This window comes from Hyperolius riggenbachi, chromosome 12 (assembly GCF_040937935.1).
Source record: "Hyperolius riggenbachi isolate aHypRig1 chromosome 12, aHypRig1.pri, whole genome shotgun sequence".
NCBI classification, from domain to species: Eukaryota; Metazoa; Chordata; class Amphibia; order Anura; family Hyperoliidae; genus Hyperolius; species Hyperolius riggenbachi.
Genome location: NC_090657.1, coordinates 23,807,419 through 23,829,071, shown reverse-complemented (window position 1 = coordinate 23,829,071; position 21,653 = coordinate 23,807,419). Strand labels below are relative to the sequence as shown.

At 44.8% G+C, this 21,653-nt stretch overlaps 1 protein-coding gene across 2 annotated transcripts in view; it reads right to left on the bottom strand.

Annotated features, from left to right (window-relative positions):
* MRC2 (mannose receptor C-type 2) overlaps window positions 1-21,653 on the bottom strand; it is a 214,878-nt gene that overhangs the window by 43,795 nt on the left and 149,430 nt on the right. For both annotated transcript variants that reach the window (XM_068261975.1, XM_068261976.1), the window contains 6 exons: window positions 19,033-19,193; window positions 18,157-18,224; window positions 8,960-9,060; window positions 3,153-3,298; window positions 662-776; window positions 68-228 (listed from right to left, as the gene is read on the bottom strand). In XM_068261975.1, coding sequence (XP_068118076.1) covers window positions 68-228; window positions 662-776; window positions 3,153-3,298; window positions 8,960-9,060; window positions 18,157-18,224; window positions 19,033-19,193 — 752 coding nt within the window. The remainder of the gene's footprint in view (window positions 1-67; window positions 229-661; window positions 777-3,152; window positions 3,299-8,959; window positions 9,061-18,156; window positions 18,225-19,032; window positions 19,194-21,653) is intronic.

Genomic DNA, 21,653 nt, shown 5'->3' with positions numbered 1-21,653 from the left:
TCTCTATAAGCTCTGCAGTAAAGTGCAGTAAAGTGCAGTAAAGTGTATGAAACGTGGCGTGGCTTACCATCTTCCCACTGGACGAGCTCTCTCTGGATGGAGCTCCCGGCGCCCAGTTCACATAGGCCAGAGGAAGAGACTCCTCTTCCCACTGGAATCTCTGCTGTCCGTTGTGGAGACCGATCCAGAGGTCAGTACTGATACTGGGAAGTATGAATGTGATGAACGCTGATGGAATGAAAAAAGGATGACATAATGTCATGTTTCAGTTCTGCTATGACATTTCCCTGCTGCAGCTGAACGCTACAGACTCTTTCACGCCGTGCGCTGAAAAACAGATGCATTTGAACCGATCAGTTGTCCTGCAGCAATGCATTGTGAAAAAGCTTAAAACTCGCAAACCCGAATTAGACTGTCACCTCACTACAGCACCCAGACATATGGACAGGGTCAAGCGGAGTTCTTGTATTTGCAAAGTGGACTCCCCCTTACTCTGCCCACTAGTCTGGGTGCTGAAATGTGGTAACAGGCGAATTCAAGTTTATGAATTTCAATAACCCCAATTCGAAGAACAACAATATTTATAGTTATATATTTTATAGATATTACAGGCCTCAGTCAGCAAGACTGGAAATAGAGACTTACCAAAGTATTAACTTACCCTGTTCTAAGTAGTTGTCAATGGTGGCAATGGCTCCACCTACAAGTTTGCAGGCATCCCGGGCTTGCTGCCATGTCTTTATCTCACCCTTACTGTCCGCTCTCACCCCAAAACACTGCGTGGAGAGAAGAAGTGAATGAGAAAAGGCTGGGCACAGGACAGTATATGTTTTGTCCCTGGTGGAAGGTGTGTACTATGCTAGACGATTATGACATTTTCTAATGTACAGTTGTCATTTGGCTTGATTCTCAGCTGATAATCTAACAAGTAATAGTTTTGACTCCCTCTTTCAACCACTGCTTCTCCGTCAGCCACGCAGAGCAAGTTCTCTGTAATACTGCCATGAACAGCCCCTCCAGCGAGGACCACCCTAAAAAGCACGCTGATCACAAATGCCTATACTTTCCTTGCCTGGATTAAATAACAATCAAGCAATGGTATTATGACTGCGTCAGTGCTCAGTGAATCCAGAGCTGCAGAATGTAGTACCGCCATGGTCCCACCTGTGACATGCCAGGATAATGACATCACTGGAGGTGACAAATGAGACAGAAGATGTGTGACGATGATCCAGTGACAGGAGCCAGTGTTGCAGTGGCATGAAGTCACACAGTGTAGTGTGGTAGAGCGGAAGGCAGAAAATGAGCCAATCGGTGCTGGTATAAGTATCATCAACTGTCAGTTTGTCTTATCGGTTTCCTAAATTTTTTAATTAAGGTAAGATTAAGCTGCATTTTTTCTATGATTTTATTTATAGAATCAGTGATTAAACTGGATCCGAGATTAACTTTTACTCATTGCATAATTGTGTTCCTTTCATATAGTTTATAGGGCATTCCTCAAGCCAAATACTTTTTTTGTTTTGTTTTATTACTCTAATTCCCTATAAACTAAACAAGCCACGCCCACAGCTTCTCCAGTGCCTTGGCACTCTCAGACCCATGTAGCAAGGGCTTATGGGAGCTCAGTCTGGGTAGGAGGAGGAGGAGGTGTTACTAGCCAAAGATTTCAGAGGCAGAGAGGAGGAGGGAGGAGGAGAGGGGAGTGAAGTTTTCACAGGCTGATGGGTGGAGATGCAGAGCAGCTTGCCTGTGTGTAATGATCACAAGCAGAACATGGCTGCTCTCAGTCTACATCTAAATTTAAGCAGCTTAAAAAAATGGACCAATCAAGTCCGGCAAAGGTGGCGTTTGATTGGTTCATATTCAATAATACATGCATTTGCATGCAAACTGTGTGTAATCCTGCATCAACTTGGATTTACATCACACTGACCATCCTTGTTAGGAATCTAATAAAGAAGACATTTTTCTTATTCTCCTGGGGACTTGGGCTTTAAAGAGACTCTGAAGTCTCATAAAATTCAGGTTTTTATTTTAACAATCTCTTTAACATCAATGCCCTACCTAAAACGCTGCATCTCTGCGGCTGAACACTAACTAAATCACCCCAAACTCCCCAGCAAAAATCCATGACTTTCTTGGTCATAGATTTTGCTGCCCAGGGAGACAGAGCTTTGAGCTGCAGCACTGCCTCCATGCGCGTCAATCTGAGCGTATCTCCACCTCTCTCCCGGCCCTCTCAGTGAAGGAAGACTGAGAGGGGCGGGGAGAGGCGGCGATCCACGCTGATGGGCACTTGTAGAGGCAAAGCTACAGCCTAAAGCTCTGCCTCTCACGGAAGCGCTCCTTGCAATGTCCCCCTGGGGAGTTTGGGGGGGGGGGGGTGTTTAGTTAGTGTGCAACCTTAGGGATGCAGTGTTTTAGTTAGAGCAATGATATTAAAGAAATTTTTAAAATAAAAACCTGAATTTTGAGAGACTTCAGTCTCTCTTTAACCTCCCTAGCGTTCTGATTACCCGCGGCTGCACGGCCGCGGGTGGCTTTTTGCAGCTATTTTTTTTTTTATCATGTAGCTAGCCTAGCGCTAGCTACATGATTCCCCCCTCCTTGCTCGTTCCCTTCCACCCTTCCGATCGCTGCCGGCGATCATACTCATCAGGAAATCCCGTTCTGAATGGGATTTCCTTGAGGGCCTCCCCCGTCAGCATGGCGCCGAACGGAATGTCGTCATCAACGTCGTGACGTCACAGGGAGTCCCGCTCCACCCCATAGCGCAGCCTGGCGGCGATTGGCCAGGCTGCGCAAGGGGTATGCGGGGGGGGGGGGGGCCTGTATCGTGGCGGGCAAAGTGCTAGCTGCGTGTATAAAAAAAAAATAGCCAAATCGGCCCACCAGGGCCTGAGAAATCCACCGCGGCGTTACTGGACGAGCTGATCTCGTCCGTAACGCCCAACAGGTTAAATTAATAAGGTTTAAGCCCACCCATTAAACGCAAAAAAGTTCAGAGAGTGTGGTGAATCCCAAAATTGTTGCCCCCATATTATAAATTATAAATCCAGCTTTTTTTTTTTTTACCAGAGCGGTTTCAACTCTGCTTTCTGCTGCTAAACACAATATTCAAACTGTATGGGAAATGTTTGTGTACTCACCTTATTCATGAAGGGCAGCCATGTCTTAGGGCAGCCGCCAGCGCTGGGCGGGGAGAGGGGAGGAAGGGTCGGTGCTGGTGCGGTGCTGTTAGTCCGTTTACAGATATAAGGCAGAGCAGTGATGCATTTCTGATCACCCCACTCACCTAGGAATAGAAACAACGTAGTGTGTGTCTGCAAATCTGGCAGAAGACATATCCAAGCAGTTAACATTGGAACCCTATTCATTGAACTGCTTCAGCTGTAACTTTCCATGTAATGAGATGTATCTGAGAAGCAGCCTAAAATGCAGAGCCTGTGAGGGGAAACTTCATACAGTGGGATAAAAGCTATTTATTTAAAGAAAACCTGAACTGAAAATGAAAAGTCAAAATAAACATACACAAGTCATACTTACCTCCCATGTAGTCTACTCCTCAATCTGTTTCTCATTTCTTGTGTCCTGTTTGTCCACTGTGATCAAGGGAATTCTCCGTCCTCCATTTTGAAATGGCCATTACCCCATAACAGCTGTCTGGTCAGCACACTGTTAAACTGTAACATCACCCACTTGAGCCATAGGGAAACATGGACATTACCTGCCACATCAGTTGTCTTCTCAACTATAACTGACAGCAACTGATATATAACTGACAGCAACTGAAATATTTCAGTTCTGACAAAATGTTGTCAGAACTGGAAGGGATCATTGTCAGAAGAAAATGGTGAGTTTCTGAGAGGAACTGATTGCAAGGTAACTATGTAATGTTCATTTGAAGTTGCCTCATGTGTTTATTTTAAATAATTTTACTCAGTTCAGGTTACCTTTAATGGACATATTCCTAGAACTTTATGCAAAGCACTACTTCACGCTCCTGGATTGTTCCTACAATCTTATTAAGTATCAACGTTTTTATTACTGTTGGTGTTTGAATCCAGGTTTACTCATTTGGAAACACTGATTATGCCGTACTCCGAACTTCAGCACCAAAGCTAGTGGAGGCAGTCACAGGGTTGCTGTCCATGTCACGTTTCACATGACTACTAAGCTTCCTCTTTCCAAGCTGGAAGGAGGAAGCAGCAGAGTCATGTGATGTGCAACATGGATCGCAACCCTCTCCACTAGCTTTGAGGCTGAACTGCAGTGTACAGTATAATCCAGGTTACACATTGAGGAAACCAACTAGTTATTACACACACATTTTTCATATTTGATGCAGACACTCTTGAGAAATTCCCTTTGGAAAAGTCAGTCACATGACCCAAGAACTGTGCATACAATTTTCAGCTGCCAGGCTTCTCCAGCACAGAACTCATAACCTGACTAGCCCCACCTCCTCCTTTCTGTTGTTAGGTTACCATCACTGTGACCAACATGCTCAGCGTGTAATGATGCAGTTCACCTCTCCAACACCCTCTCCAGTCATATGTGCCTCTCATCACCCTGACCTGCCTAAAATAAATATACAATTTTGCACAGTGCAGGTTAATGCAGATTTATCATAATATGCATTAATAAATGGGAGACTGTACTATGGCTTTAACATTGTGGGGCTAATAGTTACCTAGTTCTTCAGTCACATACAGTATTTACAAATTACTGACCTCTTAATACACATATAGCATATCTATTTCTTTTTCTTGTGGTTGATTTTCTTTGGATCTTACATCTCCCTGATAGGGAGTTGTTTTGTCTTTTAAGGGCCCGCTTCCACTTGTGCTGTGGGAATCGCCACGGAAATAATTCGGATGCAAATTTCGCATGCGGTTGCATGCGAATTCGCATACGATTTTGCATGGATGACTATGTATGCGAATATAACCATGGCAGTGACTGGGTGCTTTTCCATTGTTTCTATGCGAAATCGTATGCGAATTTCACATAAAAATTTGCATACCAAATCCGCATGTGCTTTTCCTATTAAATACATTGTATGCAATTCGCATAGCGGTGTGCGGTATGCGAATTCTGATGGCTCTGCCATGCAGATTTTTTCTGCACAGAAAAACGCTCAGAAATCCTGACAAGTGGAAACAGTCCCATCCACTTGTATTGTCTATGCGAATCTGCATGCAGGAAACGCATGCAAATTCGCTCTAGTGGAAACAGGCCCTAATACAACACATTTCAGTATTGATTTTAATGGCTGGAACCCGACCCAAATTATTTTCTTTTTATGTAGGATAGAATAGGGTAAAGGTTGTAAATTCAGACAGTTTGGGTTCCGGATGGGCAGATTATCCAATACCGTTACTTCCTGTACCATGGACAGGGTCACTGAAAACAGGAAGTGAGGTGGCATGGCATAGAAAATCTGTGAGCATCATGTGTGCCAGCTAAAAAAAATTGTGACCAACTCAGGAATTCATATTTGTTGGGCCTGTGTCTGATTTTTTGCAATTAATCTAAGTAACGTTGAGAAAACACAAACTCTATGCAGATGGCTGGGATATGAAGATTGGACACTGTCTTTGGAAGGCAACAGTGCAAAGTACTAAGGGTGCATACACACATCAGACCATAGTCTTTGGAAGATGAAAGATCAAAGACCAATTTTACCCCCTTCCATGCAGTATGAGAGCCATACTCTACACCAGGGGTGCTCAATAGGTCGATCGCGACCGCCTATTTGGTAGATCGCGGCCTCTTGGCCGCGTCTTGTTAAATATAGCCACGCGTGTTCTCTGTGTCGTGCTGCGGCTGTCAGAATCTGCTTCCGAGCGAAGCAGCGCTGATGGGAGAGGCGCGGCTAAACAGAGAGGCGTGGCTGGAGGAGGAGAGGAGCCAATTGAGCAGCGCTGATAGGAGAGGCGTGGCTGGAGGTGGAGAGGAGCCAATTGAGCAGCGCTGATGGGAGAGGCGTGGCTGGAGGGGAAGAGGAGCCAATTGAGCAGCGCTGATGGGAGAGGCGTGGCTGGAGGGGAAGAGGAGCCTATTGTGAGCGTCTTCTCTCCCTCCTCTGTGATGGTCAAGCGTTGTGGCCACGCCTCCCCCTTGTCCCGCGGGCTTCTACCACCGCATCCATCTTTGGAAGGACTAGACTGGAGAGCGGAGGAATTGCATTGCTGCCAAGGTGGGGAATAGAATTATGGTGCTGGTGGGTCGGGTCGCGCTGCAGGTCGGGGCCAATTAGTTTACTGTGGGGCTGCAGGGGGAAGGGGATTTAGTTATTATTCATAGAAGCCATGCGGGGGGAGGGGAGGGAGGGATGGGGGTGGCAGGGGGTTTAACTGAGCTTAATGTGGGCACCCCTAGTTGAGGGAAGGATTGCTGCCAAATATGCTGGGGTGGGGAGGGGGTTAATGTCACTGTGTGGGGTACATTTGTGGGGAAATCTGCCAATGAGATTGTATTTGTGGGGAAATCTGCCAATGAGATTGCACTTGTGGGGAAATCTGCCAATGAGATTGCACTTGTGGGGAAATCTGCCAATGAGATTGCACTTGTGGGGAAATCTGCCAATGAGATTGCACTTGTGGGGAAATCTGCCAATGAGATTGCACTTGTGGGGAAATCTGCCAATGAGATTGCACTTGTGGGGAAATCTGCCAATGAGATTGCACGTGTGGGGAAATCCTCTGCCAATGAGATTGCACGTGTGGGGAAATCCTCTGCCAATGAGATTGCACGTGTGGGGAAATCCTCTGCCAATGAGATTGCACGTGTGGGGAAATCCTCTGCCAATGAGATTGCACGTGTGGGGAAATCCTCTGCCAATGAGATTGCACGTGTGGGGAAATCCTCTGCCAATGAGATTGCACGTGTGGGGAAATCCTCTGCCAATGAGATTGCCTGTGTGGGGAAATCCTCTGCCAATGAGATTGCCTGTGTGGGGAAATCATCTGCCAATGAGATTGCCTGTGTGGGGAAATCCTCTGCCAATGAGATTGCCTGTGTGGGGAAATCCTCTGCCAATGAGATTGCCTGTGTGGGGAAATCCTCTGCCAATGAGAGATTGCAATTTGTGGTCGTCCCATGCTAAACTTAGCATTTATAATGTTGTTATATGACTATACAAGACTTGTATAGTAATATACCAGCATTATTAATGCTAAGCTCAGTATTTGAAATGTTGGTAGATCTCCTGGCCTCGGCGAATTTTAAAGTAGCTCGCGAGCCGAAAAAGTGTGGGCACCCCTACTCTACACAGTCTATTCTATGGAGCTGAACTCCCCATCAGATAAAATCTTTGCAGGATGCTGCACACAAAGATGCTGTACACATTCAACAGATCAGTATCTGCAATAGATCTGTTCCTGCCAAAGATCCGTTCTTGCAAAATGCATTCAGGCTAGGTCCACACAAGGCACGGTTGCAGGACGGACGCTGCAGTCCAGGATCAGGGGAAGTACCACCAGACCGCAAACTGATCCGTTTAAAAAAAAAAAGTGCATCAGTTTTGCATCAGTTTCCCTTCAGTTTATTACCCCAAAGAACGGACAGAAAACGTATCTATCATTAGGAAGGTAGTGGGAGGATTTTTTGGGCCAACAATAAAGTACATGCTATCGGTTTTTGGTGCTATTTTGCCTTTGGAGATGGAGTTGCATTTTCCCATTGCATTTCACTACCCATCCGTGTATCCGTGGTCCGTAAAAATGCAGCAATTCCGGACCTTCCGTTCAGGTTTTGAAAACGGGTCCCTGCAAACGCAGACGGATTTGTTTTTTTCTTGGGTGAGGACGGCTGCTATTTTTAACATTAGTATCCGGGACTCTGTTTTTCATCAGGGCTGAAAAACGCAGCCACGGATACGTTTCCGGACCTAGGGTGGACTAGCTCTCATAGTCTATGATATCTGCAGATCTTCATACACACCTTGTTTAACAGACATTCATCTGCAGATCAGATCCACCAGGATGGATCTTCAGATCTGCAGATGATTGTCTGATCTGCAGATGAATGTCTGTTAAACAAGGTGTGTATGAGAATCTGCAGATCTCATAGACTATGAATGCATTTTGCAGGAACAGATCTTTTGCAGATACTGATCTGTTGAATGTGTACAGCATCTTTGTGTGCTGCATCTTGCAAAGATTTTTATCTGATGGGGAGTTCAGCTCCATAGAATAGACTGTGTAAGTATGGCTCTCATTCTACATGGAAGGGGGTACAATTGGTCTGTGATCTTTCATTGTCCAAAGACTATGGTCTGATGTGTGTATGTACCCTAAGGGCGTCACACAGCTGAGTCGCCAATAACTAATTGATAATCACAGCAATGAGTTCCTGCAAATAGTTGCAGCCAAAGCCAACGCTTCGTGACCAAACCGGGTCCCTTGAGCAAGGCAAATTATGCACAACAGGCAAAGTCTGTCAGCAGCTGCTCAGACACAGCACAGCACTGCTGTGATTGCACCAGTGGTGGTCGCACACAAGACATACTTGTCTGTGATTGTACAGTACGGCTGGCAGACTTTGCCTTTGAACATAATTTGCATGCGCAGAAGAGCCCAACTGATGCGACAGTCAGACAGATACTGGGGCTGATTGCAGTCGAACGGAGCCAACCAGGAGGACGGTGAGGGACGCAGCAGTGCTCATGGGGCTGGAAGAAGCCCAGGGTAAGTATAAAATCTTTCTGCTTCGCGCTCTCAGGTTTCTTTTAATAAAGGGACCTGACGCAGTCCAGAAACCCTGGCTTTGGCTTCTTTGTCTTGAAATATAAGCATAATTTAAAGTGGTCGTCTTTGATTGATTGAACTGCACTGAAGTCAAGTTTCAACAGCTCAGTTGCCCCTGACACATAGGCCTTACAAATTATACAAATGAGCATCTTTGCAGTTCACCAAGACGTGTTCTGCTCAGAAGAACTATTATTCCTTACCTCGAACTGCAGTCATATACACACATTTCTTGTCTCTGGAAATGCGGCCAATCCGACCCGGGGCCCAGTTTACAAAATTGAGCACAGTCTTGTCTGACCATCTGCAGAAAGCACAGTTTACTAAATAAGTTACCAGAATAGCAGTAGACCAATTTCCGTATATTTCGGCATATAAGACGACTTCCCAACGTTACAGTTAAAATATACATTTTAAGATATACTCGCCCTATAAGACTACCCTCTCTTGACTCTTGGACTTTACAATACTGTACTGTGTGTACTGATTGTGGCACCCAGTATGCAACCACTAGCCAATCACGGCAAGCGATGTACCTTACCGGCGATTGGCTGGTTGGTTGTTTTATACAAAGCCTGCTTGGATTGGTCAGCTACCCCCATCTCCAAGATCAGAGTGGTAGAACAAACATGCCTCTTTCACCCATCTGGCCCGCCCTTGTGTACTATTACCTCCTTCTTTGCCTCTCAGATCTCGCACATGTGCTCCTTCGCCTCTTCACTAAAGTCCTAAGGAGCGAGATCTGAGAGGCAGAGACGTATGTATGGTAATAGGATGCAAGGGCAGGCCAGACGGCTGAAAGATGGGTGGTTTTCTGGGTACAGTGCTGCTCTCTTTTTTCCATACCCCGGGCGTCCCGGATGCCTGCAGCCTGCTCCGCCCTTCACTTACACCTTCCCAGTGAGGTGCCCCTCACCTCGCTATCAGGACCATGTTAAGTCACTTCTTTCCAGGAATCCTGGTGAGTGGGTTTTCTCTTACCATACTTGCAGAGCACCGCCCTTGCTGCTTGCATAAGGTCGCCGCATACGGCGGAGATGCAGCCGCAGAGGTTTATGAGCTCACCCACTGTATGCGGCAACTGCAGATTCTCCAGTCCGGCTCGGAAGTTTCAGCATCCTACACCCGGCGTATAAAACTACCCCCTCCATTCATTTAACAGTGAAGCTGTGTCTCGCTCTCTCTGACACAACTAAGTTCAATAGCCAAGATTACATCTTAAATTGGACCTGAACTCTTGCACAGGATGAAAGGAAAACAGAGAGAAATGCACCCAGTATGTATTTACAGAGTTTAGCCTGTCTAATTCCCTCATCTCTGACTAATCACAACTGTAATTTTATCTCTTCAGCGGTGTCAGCTCAGGAATCCCCTCTGCCACGGCCAAGTTGCAAATTGGTAAACACAGGATGTTAACAATATGTCTGCTTCCATGAAAGCAGTAAGTAGACACACTGCAGATTTATTGCAGGATGTGTACCAGCTGTTACAAATAAATGTTTTTCTGTAAAGATTAGTATGCTGTTTCTTTTAGGGCAGAGAGGAAGTTCTGTGTTCAGGTCCGCTTTAATGCCATATTTCACTGTCAGCAAATACTACAGCTAACCACAGATGAGAGGTGACAGCTGGTTGGACTAATAACAGATGATAATTGCTTTGCGTGAAAGATCAATTATAATGGCTAGAAAACATTGTTTGATTTTTATTATTTTGTCGACTATCTGAGATAAGCGTTTGTAGCATCTGGATGTCCCTTTCTCTTTATTCTGGGCAATTGTGAACAATCCACTAAAGACAAACTAACGTTTAGAAGCTGGCCAACCAATAGACATGCACCTGGCTGTTGTAATTGTGCCCTTGTGATGGATTGTCCACAAATACCTACGAACGCGAAAGGAAACATATTATTCACAGCCAACATACAGTAGAGGGAGTCATAGGCTTGCCTACATAGTCCCAGCAGACTGCATGGATATGTTTTCAATAGATCAGACATTAGATACACACTGAATATTTCTGCCAAATCCTTGTCTAACATCCAATGGTAAAAAGTGGTTGAACAGGTAATCAATCAGTATCAGGACAATTTCAATCTTTTACCGGATTTAGCACTAATTGACTGGTGATGTTCAATGTTAAGACATTGGGGTGAGGCTGTGAATCCAAGGTTAAAATAAACTGATGAGAGAATTATATTTATCCTCCTAATCCTAAGAATAACTTTCTTAGATATGGTTATATTTTATATTTAAAGAGCAGATTAAATGTTATGTTGTCTTTGCTCAATGCCAGTCTAGTAAAGGTTGCCGAACGCGCATCGATTTTCTTATTATATTCCTTGCAGATTCGATTAATGTGCTGGAAATTGTTTTTGATCGATTTTGACTATAAATTGATCAAAAGTATGGATCGGACAGGATGGAAAACGCTAAATAATTGGGGGGGGGTTCAAGAGCCTTGGCAGAACGATGGCCTATAGATTTGCTCTGCATCGAACAGTGCAACTCTGCAGTTCGATTGATTTTCAATAGGATCCCTGCTGGAATCTATTGTAAACTGATGGGCAGTGAATGGTAGGAATCGATTCTTCCCCCCCGCCCCCCCGCAGGATGGGCGGCCCCCCGGGGGCCCCGCGCGGGGTCGGTGCGCCCCCCCCTCTCCCCTCCCCCCCTCCCCGGTGGGTCACTTTTTTGATCATGAGACAGCTCGTTGATTGGGGACCTGGGCCCCTGAATGGCTCTCTTTGATGACGCATTGGCAGAGAGGGGGATGTGAGGGCGGGGATGGGAGATGGGAGATGGGGGCTTGCTTCCCCCCCCTCCGCCCCCCGCCCCCCGGCCTGCGCCCTGATTTGGGGGGCGGCGGTCGGGGGGCGGATGGCCCGCGGGGGCGTGCGCCTGGGGGGTGCTCGGCAAGATTGGCCGGGCGCCCGCTGGGCGCGCGCCGGCGCGGGCCGTCGGTGGGTCCCGGGGGGGGGGACGGAGGGGGGGGGGGACGGGGGGACGGCGGGTTGTGTCGGCGCTTTGTACCCCAGGGACCATGGAAAAGGGTCCAGAAGGGAGTAGTGGATGTCTCCCCAGAAAGAGACGTGTTCTCAAGAACCCCCTGAGGGGGTATAGTGGATTAAATCCACTAAGATGGTGGGCTGTGTATGTGTTGAGTGGTGTAGAGAATGAGGGGATGAATGGAAAGGTCTTCCACTTCGAGTATCTCTTTGAATATGTTAGTGTCAAGAACTTGTCCTGGATGCCATCCTTAGCTGAGAAAGAAAACGATAGGATTAATGAGCCAACTTAAATTTCTGTCCTTAAACGTCTGTGGCTTGAATATCCCGGAAAAAAGGACAATGCTGTTGCAGTTCCTCCATAGATCTAAAGTACATATAGCTTTCATTCAAGAGACACACTTGAGGGGAGCAATACACCCAAAATTAACGGATAAAAGATTTCCATATTCTTATTATAGTAATTCTCAGGATACTAAAACCAAAGGGGTGGCAATAATAATTTCAAAGGAGGTCAAGGTAGAAAATATAGAGAAATATATAGACAATGAAGGTAGATTATTATATATTAAGGGAACCTTTAACTCACAAAAATTAACCTTGGGCACAGTGTATGCCCCGAATGTGGCTCAGGTGGCATTTATGGACAAGGCCTTGGACGCATTGGATGGATTTGCGGATGGTCCGAGACTGATAGCGGGAGACCTCAACTTTGTCCTTGACCCAGATCTAGACTCATCTACGGGAGGGTCTAGCCTCTCTCAGGGGGTAATAAGAAGATGTAAACAAAGATTGGTTAAATCACAATTGATAGATATTTGGCGAATACAGCACCCAGTGGAGAGAGACTATACCTTCTATTCAAACCCACATGATAGATACTCGAGATTAGATTATTTTTTGATCTCGCATAGTCTTCTCTCGGAGAAAATAAATACAGATATAGGGGTGGTAACGCTGGCAGATCATGCCCCAATCTTCCTGGAGTTGGGATTAAGGGATCAAAGTAAAAAACAGTATAACTGGAAAATGAATGTCTCCTTGCTGAGTAGGGAAGATATAGTTAAAAGGATAACGGAGGAATTGAAGGAATACTTTGAAATTAATACTGCCACTGATGTGTCTCCTATAAGTATATGGGAGGCACACAAGTGTGTGATTCGGGGAATTTTAATCCAGGAGGGGAGTAGAATCAAAAAGGAAAGGGAAAGGGAAATGATGGAGTGTATACAAAGAATAACCAATTTAGAAAAGATACATAAGAAGACCCTATTACATGAAATAAAAGGGGGACTGGTGGCAGAGAGGGAGAAATTAAAATCAATGATGTTTACAAAGGCACAATATGCGGCTCATAGATGTAAAAGATACTATTATCAATATGGAGACAAGGCAGGAAAGATGTTGGCCAGAGCCCTAAGAGATCAACAGACAGCAAATCATATCACATATATTTGTGACCCCAGTGGGATTAAACATTATAAAAGTGAAAAGCAGGCGGAATTATTCAAACTGTACTATGGAAAATTATATAACTTAAAGAAAACAAAATTAAAGGAATATGAGCTCACGCAATACTTAGAAAAAAGTGGATTGGGGAAAATAAGTATAGCAGAAATGGAACAGATGGAAGCTCCAATTACGGGGTGGGAACTGAAAAGAGCCATACAAAGTATGGCCAGAGGGAAAGCCCCTGGCCCGGACGGCTTTGGGATAGAATATTTTGAGAAATTTTTTCAAGATTTGGAATCCCACTGGGTGTCAACATTAAATGCCCTGGTAGATGGGAAGGGGGATCAAAGAGGATGGGGTCGGGATTCCTTGGAGTCCCACATAGCAGTTATACACAAGCAGGGTAAGGATCCGTCTCAGTGTGCAAATTACAGGCCAATATCGTTATTAAACGTAGACCTTAAGATATATGCAAAAATATTAGCAAACAGAATGCTGCCATGGGTACAGGAAATAATACACCCAGACCAGGTGGGGTTTGTCCCTACTAGGGAAGCACGGGATAACACTATGAGGACACTAGATCTGGTCCAGTGGGCTGGAACCTCAGCCGACCCTGTCATGCTGTTATCGACTGATGCTGAGAAGGCTTTTGACAAGGTCGGCTGGGAGTTTATAAAAGCTGTATTACACCATATTGGTGTGGGAGTGAACATGAGGACGTGGATCCTTGCCCTGTATGGGGGTTTGACGGCTAGGGTAAGGGTTAACGGTATACTCTCTGATCCTCTGGAAATACAAAATGGCACACGCCAGGGGTGCCCACTGTCACCAATGTTATTCGCATTGATATTAGAACCATTCCTATGTTCTGTAAGAAATAACCCCGATATCCTGGGTTTTAAGATAGGACAGAGAGAGCATTGTGTTGCAGCATTTGCTGATGATCTGTTGTTTTACGTGCGGAGTCCACACATCTCATTACCAAATTTAATGAAGGAATTTGTGAAATACGGGGACCTGGCAAATTTTAGAATTAATTGGGATAAGTGTCAGGCAATGGGGATTAATATGTCTGAGATGGAGAGGGAAAAGATAAAAACGAATTTTAAATTCCGGTGGGTAGCAGAGGCGATTACGTACTTGGGAGTAAATATACCTGGGGATATCCAAAAAACGTATCAGTTGAATTATTATCCAATCCTGGCTAATCTAAAAAGAGATTTATTAAAATGGAGAAAGATCAAGGTCTCAATGATAGGGAGGATCAATATCCTAAAGATGAACGCAATGCCTAGACTGTTATATATATTCCAAACTGTACCAATTCCTGTACCCATGAAGTACTTCAGAGAACTCAGAAGGGAATTTACGCGTTTTATATGGAAAGATAAATCCCCGAGACAAAAATTTACTACAATAACGTTACCAAAGAATAAGGGGGGGCTAGCGGCCCCAGACCCATATCTGTATTATAGTGCGGCGGTCCTGACCAGGGCCGTGGATTGGCATAGGGGAAGTGAGGTGAAATTATGGGTAGATATTGAACAGAATACGGTGGAATTCCCTTTACATAATATCCTATGGGTCTTAGGGTCTTATAAGAGCAGACATCCAGCAAGTATATTGATAAACCAGACACTTAAGATATTTAATAAATTTAGAGATAAAAAAGCACTCGCCCCAACCCCATCTCCCCTTATGCCAATTCTGGATAATCCAGAGTTCAAGTTGGGATGTAATAGGAAAGAGAATGGAGAGCTTAGAATGGGGAAGGGAGTAAGAGCTAGAGCGTTACTGAAAGGGGAGGGATGGAAACCTGTGAAAGAGTTGGAAGAAGAGTTTAGAGGCGTAAATATTAAGTGGTGGAGCCTAATGCAATTCCAACATTTTGTATTATCTAAAGGAAGGAAGGAGGATTTTGGCCGTGAGTTATCAAAGTTTGAACAGATGTGTGACTCCGCACAGGGAACTAGGAGAATTTTAGCAAAAATATATGGGGAATTACTAGAGGGGGAAGACCCAACCAATCAACTAAAGTTGAAATGGCAGGAGGATTTAAAGTATTCCTTTACAGATGAGCAATGGGGGAAGATAATAAAATTGTCATATAGGACATCGATCTCAGCAAGGATTCATGAATCAGGATATAAAATACTTACAAGGTGGTATCTGACGCCGGATAAATTAAAGAAGATGTATGTGGATTTGGATGGGATGTGTTGGAGGTGTGGTGAAAGTGAAGGTACATTTTTTCATATTTTCTGGAACTGCTCAAAGATAAGAGGATTCTGGATGGAAGTCAAATACTATATAAGCAAATTAACAGATATGAAACCTACAGATGATCCAGCTTTTTTCTTATTACATTATAGTGAGATTAGTATTGGTAATTATAGGCAATCTTTATGCTGCCATCTGATAAACGCGGCTAGAATTTTAATTGGGAGACATTGGAAGTCCTGTTTGACTCCTCGGATCGCAGAGTGGTTCCAAGAGATACACCATATACAACGTATGGAGGGCTTGACCCACTCAATAAATAAGAAAGAGAAGAAGTTTAAACTGACATGGGAAAAATGGGATAGATTTAGTGAGACTCAAGAGTATAGACAAGTGATGGGGTATCTTTGATCACGAGCGGAGGGGACAAGGAATACATGAGAGCTTGACGTCAAAGGGGGTATGGATCCGGGACGGTGGATGAATTGGGAGGGAATAGAGGAGAGAAGAAAAGGGGAAGAGAAAGGGAAGGGAAGAAGAAGAGAGAGAATGGAAAGGGAAGCCGACGTGAATGGGTAGTGTGGATTTGTGAGAAATGAATGAATGAGTGGAAGGCACAACAAGAGGGGTAACGATTGGTTTTATGAGAAGAAAGAAAAGTAGATGGTAGATACTCAAGTAGAAAAGGTTGTTGATAAATCTGTCAATGATAGGGGGTCTCAATATGTATACCCTGTTGTGGTCTATGTTAGATGTTTGTTGTATATGATAAATATTTGATATGAAATTACTAAAATAAAGAATTTGAAAAAAAGGAATCGATTCTTTGTAGAAAGGAATCGATCAATTTGGAACAAAACATTGGGTGGAAATCTATGAGTGTACGGACAGCTTAAGTGTCCCGGAGTTAACATACATAAACTGTTGACCTTTTTCTCTCTCCCTCCTGCCCTCAGAAGTTGTATTCTGCCAGGAAAACTTTTATGGTTGTAATCTGCTTATCATTGAGGTTTACTACATTCCCGACAAGGTACCGACAAGACAGAAACTGTCACTTGCATGCCTGAAGATTAAAGGGACCCTGAAGAGTAAAAATAAATGAAATTGGTACTTACCTGGGGCTTTCTCCAGCCCACCGGAGGTCCCCCGGCGTCCTCCTGGCTCCTCTCCCGATCCCCCTCCGCTGCATACTGCACTGGCGACACCCATGCCGGGTGTTGGGCTCCCACTTCCTTATCGGTGACGCTCGTCGTCATCGCACCGCCCGCTGCGCGTCCTCATGGCTGCCGTCGTGACAGTACTGCACATGCGCAGTTTAATCGCGCATGTGCAGTACTGTCACGTCGGCAGCTGTGATGACGACGAGCATCACCGTTAAGGAAGTGGGAGCCCGATGCAGTATGCGGCGGAGGGACCGGGAGAGGAGCCAGGAGGACACCGGGGGACCTACCGACCTACGGTGGGCTGGAGAAAGCCCCGGTAAGTACCAATTTTGTTTATTTTTACTGCTCGGGTCCCTTTTACGCTTTCAGGCAGCAAAATTAAAAACAGTCTGGTTATTAATATGTTTTGCACTGTACATACACATGTTTATCTCCCACGCTCTCCTCTAGTGCCCCATTGCCGAGCGCCGGCCTCATGAAGAATTCAGACTTATTGGAATGAAGATCGCAGTTCCGCTCCTCTATAGGCACAAGCATGGCTGTACAGTGCCTGCGCAGGTACGGCCATGATCTGCTGAACTACCTGACCAGACCACTGCCAGCCACATAACTGTTTCTGCCGCTACTTCTGCCTACCTATATCTCAAGTCAGAGACTCTTCCACAGAAGAATGGTCTATTCCTGCTGACTTCACGGTAAAATGCCATGGGCTGTGACTTGGTGGCACCTTGCAGCAAATTACAGTAAGCTGTCACTCACTAGCAGAGGAAGTCCTTCATCTCTAGCAGGGTCTCACAGTGAGGACTGGGTGTCATTTATAACAGTGTTCCCCAATAGCAATCACTAACAGAAGGGTTAAATTGTGGAACGGGATTCATGACTCCTTATGTAACATGATTGACTTGGCTTCATGATCTTCAGATACCTGCTAGATTTCATGTTTGCTTGCATGAGCTCACTGGCTCCAGCCTGCTGATCACCTGACATCTAACTGCTAAACAGTAACCAGCACAACTGCCATCTTCATGTTTGCTATTTACCTGCATCAGTGTTTTACTTCAGCTTACATCTGGAAATATGCCTGAAGAAGGGGACTAGATCCCAGAAAGCTTGCATTATTTAACTTTATCAGTTAGCCATTAAAAGGTATTACTTTTACAAGACTTTTTTTTCTACCAACCCCAAATATTCACAAGTAAGGTAATTAGTGTCTCAGCAGAGATGATTACGGTAACTACATCTGTAAAACATGCACTGTTGGTGGGCCTGAGGACAGGGTTGGGGAACACTAATTTAGACCCTCTATACTGGCTGAGTCTGCATCGCCTGCCGATTATTATCAGAGCTAAAAGTAGTGAGCCAGTTGGACTAAAGCCGCTGCTAAAAAAACATTGGACGCCAACATGAAGTGCACTCCGGTATTAGATGTGAGTGGAGATTGTATGTATGTGTAGGTCTCTCACATATTAAAGAGAGTTCAAGACATTTGAATAACTGAAAATTACAACCTTGCTGCAAACAAGTCTGATTACTGTAGGTTCACATTATAGCTACTCACCTGAATCTCCCATCATTTTCATAGGTGTGCAGCCCAATCCACCAGTGCTGCTCCTGCACCCGGAGGGTCTTGCAGAAAGAAAAACAACAAATGAGATAGAACTAAAACTAAGTGAAAAAAAGAATATTGCATGACCGCATATTGAAAGTGCTGAAATTCTTGAATCCCTCACGCTCTAGATCAGGCATGGGCAAACTTGGCCCTCCAGCTGTTGAGGAACTACAAGTCCCACAATGCATTGCAGAAGTCTGACAGCCACAGTCATGACTCATAAAGGCAAATGCATTGTGGGATTTGTAGTTCCTTAACAGCTGGAGGGCCAAGTTTGCCCATGCCTGGTCTAGATTCTGGTTTACTTGAAGATAGGAGCTGGAACTGTAGGAGAGCAGCAGTGTTTCAATTGACTTGCATAGCTATAGAGAGGAGGTGGCACTGCCGTACTGACTGAGGATGAAGGTGGGAAGTTTGTTTGTCACAGCCAGCCAGTTTGCTAGCGTGTTGAGCTGCAGCATGTCATGTGAGAACATGAAATGAAGCAGAGTAAATTGTCAGGTGGTGTGCGATCATTACAAATTGTGTGTGTGTTGGTTGGAGGGGGGGGTCATCCTCACACGTTTGCCCAAAAAGTCTAGAACCGGTCCCACCACCCAGCGTCCAACTCATGTGGCAGCACTTCAATATGTACTCACATCAACTGCTACAAAAAAACTTGACAAAACAATGACCTAAAGATCTTCCTAATTTGTCATTAAGAAAACTTTTTGTCGAGACTAGAATAATATTTTAACAAAGAAGTCAAATTGAAGTATGAATACTTTTCTACAAAGTGTTATCACTGATGGCAAAGTCTGCCTCATATATAGGCTTGTTGTGTACCTTCTGTAAGTTCTGCATAATGAAGTCCAGCTCCTGCTGACTGTGAACTGATGACAGTTCAGCACCAAACCAAGTGCAGATCCTCTGGGCCTGCTGCCATGTGGAGCGATGCTCAAAGAATTTATACTCTGCATTCTCCAATCTGACCCACTCTGTGTTACCTGTAGGGGAAGACGGTGAATAGAAACCAGACACAAATCAGAAGAACATTTTATAACATCCATGTACAGTATGTATGGATAATAATGAAAAATGTTTAGGGAACTTTAAAGAAAAAAAAAATTACTAAACTATATTTAACCACTTCACAACTGAGGGATTTTACCCCTTGAGCACCAGAGCAATTTTCACCTTTCAGCGCTCCTTCCATTCATTCGTCTATAACTTTATCATTACTTATCACAATGAAATGAACTATATCTTGTTTTTTCCGCCACCAATTAGGCTTTCTTTAGGTGGGACATTATGCCAAGAATTATTTTATTCTAAATATGTTTTAACCAGCCGGGCGGTATGGACGAGCTCAGCTCGTCCATCACCGCCGGAGGCTGCCGCTCAGGCCCTGCTGGGCCGATTTTCATCAAATAAAGAGCAGCACACGCAGCCGGCACTTTGCCAGCCGCGTGTGCTGCCTGATCGCCGCCGCTCTGCGGCGATCCACCGCGAGCAGCGGCGAAAGAGGGTCCCCCCAGCCGCCTGAGCCCAGCGTAGCCGGAACAAAAAGTTCCGGCCAGCGCTAAGGGCTGGATCGGAGGCGGCTGACGTCAGGACGCCGGCTGACGTCCATGACGTCACTCCGCTCGTTGCTATGGCGATGATGTAAGCGAAACAAGGAAGGCCGCTCATTGCGACCTTCCTTGTTTATTCTGGGCGCCGGAGGCGATCGGAAGAACGCCTCCGGAGCGCCCTCTAGTGGGCTTTCATGCAGCCAACTTTCAGTTGGCTGCATGAAATAGTTTTTTTTTTATTTAAAAAAAACCCTCCCGCAGCCGCCCTGGCGATCTTAATAGAACGCCAGGGTGGTTAATGGGAAAATAGGAAAAATGTGGGAAAAAATTCATTTTTCAGATTTCGGCAATTATAGTTTTTAAATAATGCATGCTACTGTAATTAAAACCCATGAAATGTATTTGCCCATTTGTCGCGGTTATAAAACCGTCTAAATTATGTCCCTATCACAATGTTTGGCGCCAATATTTTATTTGGAAATAAAGGTGCATTTTTTTCAGTTTTGCGTCTATCCCTAATTACAAGCCCATAGTTTATAAAGTAACAGTGTCGTACCCTCCTGACATAAAAATTTAAAAAGTTCAGTCCCTAAGGTAACTATTTATGTATTTTTTTAATTGTACATTTTTAATTTTTTTTTAATAACAAAAAAAAAACGGGGAGTGTGGGAGGTAAGGAGTTTATTTTTTTGTGTATAAGTAATGAATTTGTATGTGAAAAATGCTTTAGGGTGTAGTTTTACTATTTGGCCACAAGATGGCAACAGTAACTTTTTTGTTTAATGCGACCAAGCGTCCTTCCGGACGCTTGGAGGAAGAACTAGGAGGCTGGGAAAGTTTTTTTTTTTTCCACAATGATCGCGCTGCTCATCGGACAAGCAGCGAATCATTGCGGGGCTTAGATCAACGAACGGGAATGGATTTTCCCGTTCATTGATCTCCAGGCGAGCGGCGTGTTTACGAGCGGGAGTCCGCGCTAGAGCGAGCGGGAGCGCGGGCAGCGGCGGGAGCGCAGAAAGTACGGATTTCTCCGTCCCTGGGGGTGAAAGGATAGAAAAAGGGATGGAGAAATTAGTACGGGCGGGGGTAAAGTGGTTAAATGAAGTAGACATATCAATATGCAGCTAAATTGCCTTAATTGCCATAATCCAATAGAAGAGAACCGTAGTGATAATTAGCCATTTTCAAAAATTAATAGGCTGAACAACAGTTTCCCGCGAATAGTCCAGTAACTCAATTTCAAGACCAGACAGACAATTTTAATAAGCAGCAATTCACCATAATATATACTTTATTCACAAGTAAAATAGCAACACTATGATGAAATGCACACAGCCATACAGGTGAAATTTGAAAAATTTGAGTATTTTGCAAAAGTCCAAAGGTAAAACTAATCTATGGAATAGGCTCATTACATGCAAAGCGAGACATTTAAAGCCTTTATTTGTTATAATTTTGAGGATTATGGCTTACAGCTTAAGAAAACCCCAAAATCAAAATTTCAGATCATATTGTGAAAATGTTCAACATTCTCGGCTCAAAGTGTCAGACTCTAATTAGCTAATTAATCCAAAACACCTGCAAAGGGTTCCTATTTTATTACCTATATTAGTTTCACCTTTTAAGTTAAATTACTGAAATCAGGGCGCTGCTAGCCCCAAAGATCAGTGGCACATGCACCGGATCTATTCTAGGGTACCCCAGATCAGTGGCGTTCCTACCATGGGGCGGTAGGGGGCGCCCCGCTCCGGGGGTCGGATGCCCCAGGGGGTGTCATCAAGGCCTCCCACAGAGGCCTGTGCAGGAGGGGGAAGCAACACCGAATGGAGGGGTGGTGGGTCCCCCCTCCTTCTGGCGCTTCCCCCCTCCTAATTAACAGCAGCTTTAGATATG